Consider the following 10,228-nt stretch of genomic DNA (forward strand, 5'->3'; position numbering starts at 1 on the left):
TGAGGCATGCAAGATTTACATGCTAAAATCACCACTGGACCTTGGAAGGAGAGATGGGGTAGTCAAGATTAGGGAAAAGAATTAGACAAAAGGTTATACGTATAACAGAAATCAGAAGAAATATTGAGTTTAAGTACCGAGTTAACCCATCTTATCTCTTATCCCTGTACCCTAGCCCATGCCACTCAGACAACCCCTGCCATCTCACCCCAGGGTCCTGAAACTTGGATCACTGCCAGTGGGTTGAAGAGTGTGGATAAGGAAATTAGGGCCTCAACCCAGCGAGGGCAGTTTGGTCGATCCTGAGGTTGAATCCACAGGCATGGGCTGGAAGTTCCAGGGGTCCAATAGAATCAGGTGACTGACTCTGACAGGGAAGAACCATGTTACTCTAAGTTCACACATGTTATGCTCTTCGTCATAACACAAAGGATTGGCCACTAAAGAGTGTGTCAACTGTAAATTTCTCCTCTGACCTCTCGGGTATTGAATGGCATAGGATGTTGCCAAGTAACCACCTAGACTGTGACCAATAGGATCATGCAATCTAGGGCCAGGGCCCGCCTCCAGTGCGCTATAAAACTGACTGACTGCTCCTCAGCCAGAGCTGGGTCCATGGGAAAGTGGGGTCTGGAGCTGCGTCTGAAACCAAGCAAGTCAAACACAAACAGATGTCGCAAGTGACAGAGGGGGTCCATAGCCCTACCCCAAATCCATGGACCATTACAAGAGTTCTATGTGCAACTGGAAGAGAAGAAAAGGTAAATGGTTAGGCAGACTTAATGTAGTACAAAAACTATTTTCACTGATACTTCACTGGAATAGTAAGTATTTCTATGCTATCCAGTGGGCATAGAGGTGGGTTCCATGAGGGCCACCACCTGCACCCAGATACTGACCTACAGAGAGGACACACATAATTATCAACAGCATTAATCAACTGGCCACTAGGATGTATAAAAAAAAAAGCGTAAAAACAAGTTACTAAATGCTTATTCACTATCTACCATGCAAAACTGTTGTCAAACCAAAGTGCTCACTATTCTTAATTATTTCCAATAACTTACTTTGGTTCAGTCTCGTCTTGCATCGTTATACCAAATAGAGAAGAGGACAAAGGGCCATAGTCAATGTATTTATAAAAAAAAAAAAAAAAAAAAAAAATGCATTAACAACACGTAGAATCAAAGTTAATTGCGACCGCCGGTCGATGTTTTATAAAATGGAACTAATGTAGAGTAAATGATACATGCGGGAGGGAATGCTGTTGTTATACCAGGGGTGTATTCAGTATCCCTTCCCGTATATATTCATTACGTCTTGCAACGGAAACCGTTAACCTACGAAAGGGAAGAAAACAGAACGAAACGGACCTACCTGAATTGGTCCAATAAAGTCGTTTTCGTTGCAAAACGTTTTGCCATCTGGAATTATTGGGACGTCCATACCCACATTGAAGTTGACATTTTAAATAGTAGTGTATGCGAAATCGTATTAACTCATATTTTGTACGTTGTCCATGCGCCGTCAATGGGCTGCGCGGTTTATTCGAGGCGATTTATGGACAAGAGTTCTCCTCCAATGAGTCGATTTGGGCGCTAACTAAAAACCCAACGTTAGCATGAATTTCGTGAACAAGATGTGAACATAAAACATATTTTTTCGGGTTAATTACTTGTTCTCTGTAATATCATATTGCTTCGTGACATTACGTACTTTCGACGAAAATAGGCAGGTTTCTCGACTCATACCATGACCACAGAGTTTCTAAACTTAGAGTCGCAACATCGCGAGACTTCCAGGAACGCTTGTGAAAGAGACCAAACAGACCAGGCTGGGGTTTGGGAAGTCAAATCCAACCTCGTGAAAGTGACAAACTGACACGTTTTCATTTTTCGTCAATTACAACTTTACATTGATGGAGGACCTTTGATTTGATGGCCGGCACATCCGCAGTTCGGCGCGAGACGACCGTTAGACCCGATTACTTGTTTCTGCGCATGAGTTTGGCTAACCAACGTCGCAGTTTTAGCTTATGTTCATACTGTACTGTCTTTGCCCTTATTTTGTGAAAGGGATGGCATTATTAAGTGATAATTCCAGAGAAGCCCGTGTTTGGCACAGCTGCAAATACATCCCCCAAACACCGGCTTCGAGGGCATTATCATTTTTATACAACGGATTACCAACATATTCAAATAATGATTGCCATATTTTCATTAAAAGTTATTTGATGAATTTATTCATACTATTTCATCCTTCCACAAGATATAAACTGCTGGTCGTTAGTTCTATCGGTTCGGTTGCCAGAGACTCGACCCAGTCTTTTTGTTCTGTATCTATGGACGCGACCCAGTCGTTCGTTCTAAATGTTCCATTGCCATACTGGCTGGCAACGTTCTTATCCCTTGCTTGCTAGCTAGTCAATTACGGTTAATTTAAAGTCAAGTCATTTGCCATGTCTTTGTATATATCCATACAAATTATGCCCGTTGATTCATGATTTTGACTGGTTGAGAAATACTGCCGGTCTGTCTCGCCCAGACTCCCAATATGATCAGTACTATGGGACGGCTGGAGATCGAATTTGAATAAACAATGTTGCAAATGTTGGAGAAACAGACAGCAAGGTTTATACAAATCTCCACTGTTGAAAACTACATGTTACGGTAGTCTAAAAGTAATGTGAGATAATGCCTAGATGCTTTTTATAGTGGATATCAAGTTTATTAATTGCCTGGCTGGGCTGATGAGACAGTGGATTGCACAGTCAGATGGAACAGAGTAAATAGGCATTTTAAAGTAATATATTTAGCCAGTGATCATTTGTGGATTATAAACTGGGTGGTTCGAGCCCTGAATGCTGATTGGCTGACAGCCGTGGTATATCAGACCGTATACCACAGGTATGACAAAACATGTCATTTTACTGCTCTAATTAGATGGTAACCAGTTTATAATAGCAATAAGGCACCTCAGGAGTTTGTGGTATATGGCCAATATAACAAGGTGTTGCTTTGTGCCTAAGAACAGCCATATACCACACCACCTCGGGTCTTATTGCTTAAATAGACACAGTCTGGAATGCAGTTTTAACCAATCAGCATTCAGGATTAGACCCACCCATTGCATAAAGCGGCAAGACAACGAACGCGATTGGTCGACAGTCTGCTGGGTGGGGTTTTATATGTCAAATCAAGTTGTATTTGTCACGTGCTGAATACAACCGGTGTAGAAATGAAATGCTTGCTTATGAGCCTGTTTTTCCATTCATTGTCCAATTTAATTCCTATCTCATCCTTTCTGTAATATCTCTGGTTAGGGTTTAAGACACTGAGGTATAGGTTTAGGGTAGGGACGTCCCAAGGATTCCGGATAACACTAACCTTTTTCCGTTCGCAGTTTTGCAATAGACGAAACGTTTGGCAGCAGAATCGGCGTAATGAATACACCCCAGTTTCAGTGACACGTCATTTTTGTGCGGCGTCTGACGGAAGCGACTTACTTATCTTGATTCTCTTTGCACGTTTTGGGTCTTTTTGTTCATAAGAAAACATGTCCAACTCGGTAATTTCAGTTATTTCTCGATTCTTGGAGGAATACAGGACCAAAACATCGAATAAATTGAAAGTGGTCGACGCCTACCTTTTCTACATCTTGTTAACTGGTGCATTGCAGTTTCTGTACTGCTTGCTGGTTGGCACCTTCCCATTCAACAGCTTTCTGGCCGGGTTCATATCTTGTGTTGGAGCCTTCATCCTGGGAGGTAATTTAAACACTCAACTGTAACTTTATTTGCACAATCTTGTGATATTCAGCTGTATTGTACATCAGTGAAGCGTGACGCAAACCAATGGCAGCCATTATCATTGTGAAATGGTTTCTGATCAACCCACCCCATTTTTCTGGCCTGCCTACAGTCTGCCTGCGTATCCAGATCAATCCAGATAACAAAGGAGACTTCCTGTCCATATCCCAGGAGAGGGCCTTTGCCGATTTCTTATTAGCCCACACTGTCCTGCACCTCGTGGTCATTAATTTTATTGGTTGAGAAACTAATGATTTGAACCCTCAGACCAGGTGTGAACAGTATGCACAAAGTACAACATCCTCACAGTAATTGTTATACAGTGTTATGAATCTGCATGTTACTGACATGATTCTTGTTTATTTCATTTCACAGATTAACAACAGATTTGACCAAAATGCACCTGTCACCTCAAGACAACATTCATACAATAAGATTTTGCCACCCTAATTTACCCTAACTAAGTGCATGGGCCGATCAATAATGACTGTAATAATACCCACATCTTCTACAAATTTCTGTCACTCAACTGTCAGTTTCTCAAATAATTATTTTGTACTGTTTGTATGATTGTTGCGAACCACTTGAGATTGTTGAAATAAAATAAAAATAATTGTTGAAGAGACTTAGTTGTGATTTTAATGGAATATCTCTTTACCATTATTGATAATGATTTTCTGAGTAGACCATTCAATAACTAGGACTGGAGACAACTCCCCAATCGGACTTATTCTAAAGCTACTTGAACTGTAGGGCTGTTTCATACTACATGTGTATGACCTAATGATTAGCTATATACAGCAATATTCAAATATAAAAGACATGATAAATTCCCAGATTGTTTTTTTTCTCTGACACCCTCCAAATCTTTCTATTTTTCATAACTAATGTAATGATTACACCTTTATTAATTGCTAGCAATCAAAACTTGGCCAAGTCTGTTCATCTTGGTACATTGTTCTAGTTCAAAATAAGGCAACAGTAAACATGTTGTCCCCCACGAATGATGCAGAAATAAGAAAAAGAAAAAGGACAGCTCTCCACACGACCTCTTCAATAAGTCTTGTGAGAGCGAGAGCTTGGTAAGTAAGTTCTGTCTCGTATGATTGAGTGTATCACTAACTATGATGAAACAATTTTAAGAAAAGGCAACCGTAAACACGAGTAATAAACATTAGTCAAGACAGACCTTTTTCGTTATCTGACGCAAATGTGGGGCAGTAGGATTCACTTTCGTATATGCCCAGCAGAAGGCAGTAAAATACAGTTTAAAGGGAAATAAAACATATTTTCAGACTTTGTAGCTAGTATTTTGGTATTTTCGAGATTCCGTATGTGCAACTACCAAAATATTCCCCGACCCCCATATATTTCCAGAGAAAGGTTTCTATACCGTTTTGATACTTATGAAAGCATCCATGTAACTGGTAAAGATATTTTCTACACATATATTTATATAAAATATGATCGTTATAATATTGCTGACAAGTTGGTGTGTAGCTAGCTATTCAAGCAATATGCTAGTTAGAACTAATTATCAAGAAAAGCTAGCGGCAGCCAACTTGCTAGCTATTGTAGTTAGCTTGGGCATTTTCACATACCGGTAAGTTAGCTTTAATAAAGAGTACATTTGGAAACTATGGGTATAAGGAGCCATGAAGACGAGCGTGTGAAGTTCATAAGAGCATCAAAGTAGATGTCAAATGAAAGCTAAGAGTGTGTGTGTGCCTCTGTTCCTTCATAATCTAATGCAGCTGGATATCTTTGTGGATCTATCCAGACTTTAGACTGTTCGAATCCACATCCACTTGAAAGCGTTTTGCTACACAAACTCTTTGGGAAGAGGGATACACACACTTTCTCAAATGCAGATCTCTAAGGAGTAAATCAGTGAATTGTAAACATCTTGATAGTAGTAATCTTGTAATAACGATTAATTCAATTGTCTGTCAGTCATTCCACTCAAATGTATTATTCACAGATTGTCACCATGCCACTGACAAATGCTGAAAAGCAAAGAAGATACAGGCAAAGGCTAAAGGAGAAGGGGAGTTATGAGGAGGTCAAAGAAAAAGACAGGAGGAGGCACAGTTTGAGAAAAGCAAAGGCTAAAAGCCAAGGAAAATGTATGTTTCTAGTGTTTTGTGAGTTTGATCAATTACCCTTTCAATGTATATTTCCATACAAATTATTTATAACTTTGTGTACCTATTTATGCTACATCATCACAAAGAGAATGACATTCAAATCCATAATTAATTTCTGTGTCTAGAACAGAGCAGGGACCCATCATTTCATTCCGTTACCATAAATATGTTACCGGGTGTTAATCCACTTCACTTACTGTACTTTAATAACCAGATACTTTTTTTGTATAACTAAGTTGTCATATCACAAAGCTGACACCCCATTCTTTCAGCAGACATCTTTTAATCTTATTTCAGAGCAGATATTTACGTTTTTGGAAAACGTGGTCACACATTTTGGGGAATTTACTTTTGCTCTTAGTAATGTCCTGTTTATATTTGCTGTTTTATTCTATTCCTTACTCTGTATGTGTCCTTGGATCTTGAAAGGTGCAATAACATGTATTATTATTATTGACAGGGCATGAGTTTGATCGTCATCTGCTGAAGATGGATCAATATGGGAGATATGAAAGCAGTGGTCAGCCAGGAGAGCTTTTTGTAGGTTAACCCACATTTTTATCCATTCTTCAAAATGAGAAGCAATTAATTCTACAATATCTAACACAATTGGCTGTTCCTTAACAAGTTCTATTGGTCAAATAGTTTATTTCCCTAACACCAACCATGGTCTGTTCTAGGATCACTCACTGCATTGGAGGCAGGTCAAAGAGGAGGCTGAAGAATGTGAGATTCAGCAGAGCCAAGGGTCAGCAGTTTCATTAGGAGTTGAAATGTCCCAGGTTTGTCTAAAGGAGGACCCAATTGAACAAGATCCCTCCTTTGATACAGTTTCAGACATTCATGGAGTCACAGAACAAGAGCGTGTACATAAACGCATGAAGTATCTCAAAGTAAAGGTAAGTAGCTATATCCTTAACTGCGCACGCTTTGTAACAAGGCACAGAGTTATTGTTAGAAATAAAATGATACTGAATGAATTATGTTTTCTCCGTGTCAGGTGCTGCCTACTCTAGTCCCAGTCAAAGAGGAGTATGAAGAATGCTCCCTTTTACCAGTAGATGAAATTGTCTCAATTACAGTGAAGAAAGAAGAGAATGAAGACTGGTTGAAGTCAGAAGATGAGGATGTTGTGAAAGTGTCAGTGCCTTGGGAACCGTTGGAAACATCACCATCATCATCATGTTCAGATACAGAGGACAGTGATAATGTGCGGGTGAGTTCAAACATTTAGTAATAGACTGACTGAAATAGACACACTTTGAGATGTTTTGTAAGGTTAGGTTTGTGTGCATTATCTCTTTAGTTTTGCCTTTGTCAATGGGCCTCCTAACGATATTTTATGGATGTTATGGAAAATGTCATGTTTTTTTCTCTGATAGCACATGGACACAAAAACCCTCAGTAGAAAGAGGCCAAGAGCTGCTGTGGCCATTCTACCACAGGATCCCCTGGAGTCAGAGGTGGAAGACCTAAGTGACTCAGAGGATGATGACCTAGAGTATATTCCAAAACCAGGAGATCTGGAGGACGAGTCCCCTTCTAAGCTTACAAAAGGAGATGCTTCCCCATACCCTAAAACCGCAGAGTCTCCCAAGAGAAAGAAGAGAAAAAGCACAAATGTAATTATATTGGTTCCTACAGACACACATAACCACAATCTCGACACAGTTGTAAGCCCATGTAATTCTAGTTCCTTCAAAACACAGCCAAGACATCCGCTTTGGAAGAAGGCCGACATAGATTCCTTCCAAGTTCCAGATCCAGTGTTTGTGGCACCACAGTGTGTTCAATCCCCCTATCAATATTTCAAGATGTTTTTCACTGATCAGATGATTGCACACATTGCTGAGCAGACCAACCTTTACTCTGTTCAACAGACTGAATCCTCAATCAACACAAACTTTGGAGAGATTGAGGATTTCTTGTCTATGCTTCTTTACATGGGTGTTTTTGACTTTCCAACCTTTGTGGACTACTGGCATTCTGACTCTCGCTTCCCACCTGTGGCTGATGCCATGTCTGGGAGAAGGTTCCAGTCACTCCGTAGGTTTCTTCACTTCAATGACAACATGCAAAATAATCACAGTCCTGACCGCTTCTACAAGATCCGACCTCTTTTTAACATGCTGCGTCAACAGTGTCTCCTCATACAGCCAACCAACAGGCAAAGCATAGCTGAAGTCATGGTAGCTTACAAAGGCACCAAAGCAAGAAATCTTCGTCATTACAAATCTAATCAGCATGACAAATTTGGTTTTAGGTTATTCTCTCGGGGCAGTTCTTCAGGTATTATCCATGACCTGCTACTGTACCAAGGGGATACAACATTTCTCAACAGTGGGCTAGATGAAGATGAACAGAATCCTCTGCTGAGTACCAAGGTTGTCACCACTCTCTGTACATCTATTGCGGAGCCAGAGGCTACAGTTGTTTTCTGTGACAACTATCTCATCAGTCTTGACCTGGTCAAGTCCCTGCAGGCCAGACTGGGTGTGAGGTGTATTGGCACTGTGAGAGCAAAATGCACAGGTGGAGCAACTGCAATGGATGACAAGGCTCTTGCAAAGCTAGGGCGTGGAGCATACGACTACTGTTCTCAAGAGGGGGTTATTGCTGTCAGGTGGTTGGACAAAAAGAGTGTCTCAATACTAAGCAATGCATATGGAATTGAACCTCTGGGGAATGTTAGGCGGTTCTGTCGGGAGACCCATCAAAAGATTGATATCGCATGCCCATCAGTCATGTCGGCTTATATTCAAGCAAAGGAGGGCATCGATCTGTCCGATATGCTGGTGCGTCTGTACAAGACACCTATGAAGGCACGCCGGTGGTACCTACCTCTGTTTGGATACATCCTTGATCTGTGCATTGCCAATGGTTGGCTGATGTACAAGCGGGACTGTGACCTTCTCAAGGAAAAACCAGTGCACCTAAAAAGGTTTCGTTTGTCTGTGGCAGGGACTCTAAAAGTAGTCAACAAACTCCCAGCCAGGGTTGGCCAACCATCAGTTCCTCCAAAGCGCCTGCACAATCCCAGAGCCTTACAGCCTACAGCAGATGTCCGTTATGACTGCCTTGGACACTGGCCTATCTTTGGGGAACAGAGAGGAAGGTGCAACCTGTGCGTCAAGGGCGTCTCGAGGTGGAAGTGTTCCAAGTGTGGTGATGGAAAGTTGTTTTTGTGTCTGAACAACAAGCAGCAGTGCTTTGTGTGTTATCACCAGAAGTGATAATTATCAGAGCACAATAATATTATGTTGGATTTTTGTTACATAAAAAAATATTTGTTCGAAAACATTAGTTTTTGTTGTTTTCCTATTATATGGAAGTTTCCATGAAGTTGATGGACAATCTAATTGTTCTCACTGTTTCAACATTGACGCTGTTAATTGTGGCCATTTTTGCTGTTACTGTGATGCCTATAATTTTGTATAATTTGAACTACCATGAAGTAAATGTTACTTTTTTACTTATGTTTTACTTATCTTGAACATGGTTTTGTATTATTGTTTCATAATGACATGTACATTTACTAAGGTTTACTGAATTATTATAATTTGTGTTGCACAAATAAAAATGCGCTACTTGTTTCTCACTGTTGCCTCTTTGTTCAGAAGTTTCTTTTTTCCACTCGTTTTTTTTACTATTCTGCACCCTACCTACCTATACTGAACAAAAATATAAAACGCAATATACAACACTTTTAACGATTTTACTGAGTTACAGTTCATACAACAAAATCAGTCAGTTGAAATAAATAAATTAGACCCTAATCTATGGATTTTACATTATGGGGTAGGGGCACAGCAAACAGAATTAGTTTTCCCCACAAAAGGGCTTTATTACAGACAGAAATACTCTGAAGTAGTTTCATCAGCTGTCCAGGTGGCTGGTCTCAGACAATTCCACAATTCAGCCAGATGTGGATGTCCTGGACTGGCGTGGTTACACGTGGTGTGCAGTTGTGAGGCCAGTTGGAAGTACTCCCAAATTCACTAAAATGACATTGGAGGCAGCTTATTGTAGAGAAATTAACATTCAATTATCTGGCAACAGCCCTGGACATTCTTGCATTCCATGCCAATTGCACGCACCTTCAAAACTTGAGGCATCTGTGGCATTGTGTTATGTGACAAAACTGCACATTTCCGTGGCCTTTTATTGTCCTCAGAACAACACGCACCTGTGTAATGATGTGTAACCTTAATTTAACTATGCAAGTCAGGTAAGAACAAATTCTTACTTACAATGATGGACTACCGGGGAACAG

The 10,228-nt window shown here is 40.4% G+C and overlaps 2 protein-coding genes across 6 annotated transcripts; both read left to right on the top strand.

Moving 5' to 3' along the window:
• The first annotated feature begins 3,448 nt into the window (after window positions 1-3,448).
• Window positions 3,449-4,433, top strand: LOC129810528 (dolichyl-diphosphooligosaccharide--protein glycosyltransferase subunit DAD1-like). The gene is made up of 3 exons (XM_055861087.1): window positions 3,449-3,766; window positions 3,921-4,080; window positions 4,184-4,433. Exons 1-2 carry the CDS (start codon window positions 3,556-3,558, stop codon window positions 4,049-4,051), a joined length of 342 nt encoding a protein of 113 aa, XP_055717062.1. The 5' UTR covers window positions 3,449-3,555; the 3' UTR covers window positions 4,052-4,080; window positions 4,184-4,433.
• A 100-nt stretch (window positions 4,434-4,533) lies between these two features.
• Window positions 4,534-9,558, top strand: LOC129810527 (piggyBac transposable element-derived protein 3-like). 5 transcript variants are annotated; one of them, XM_055861081.1, is made up of 6 exons: window positions 4,534-4,890; window positions 5,790-5,952; window positions 6,416-6,495; window positions 6,636-6,854; window positions 6,956-7,171; window positions 7,338-9,558. In XM_055861081.1, the coding sequence occupies exons 2-6, from the start codon at window positions 5,799-5,801 to the stop codon at window positions 9,186-9,188; spliced, it is 2,520 nt and encodes an 839-aa protein (XP_055717056.1). In that variant the 5' UTR covers window positions 4,534-4,890; window positions 5,790-5,798; the 3' UTR covers window positions 9,189-9,558. The 5 variants fall into 5 exon arrangements, with proteins under 5 accessions (XP_055717056.1, XP_055717055.1, XP_055717061.1 ...); XM_055861080.1 differs by lacking the exon at window positions 4,534-4,890 and adding an exon at window positions 4,897-5,235; XM_055861086.1 differs by lacking the exon at window positions 4,534-4,890 and adding an exon at window positions 4,897-5,235 and having other exon boundaries at window positions 5,790-5,934.
• The last annotated feature ends 670 nt before the right edge of the window (window positions 9,559-10,228 follow it).

The sequence above is a fragment of the Salvelinus fontinalis genome, chromosome 14, assembly GCF_029448725.1.
Source record: "Salvelinus fontinalis isolate EN_2023a chromosome 14, ASM2944872v1, whole genome shotgun sequence".
Lineage (NCBI taxonomy): Eukaryota > Metazoa > Chordata > Actinopteri > Salmoniformes > Salmonidae > Salvelinus > Salvelinus fontinalis.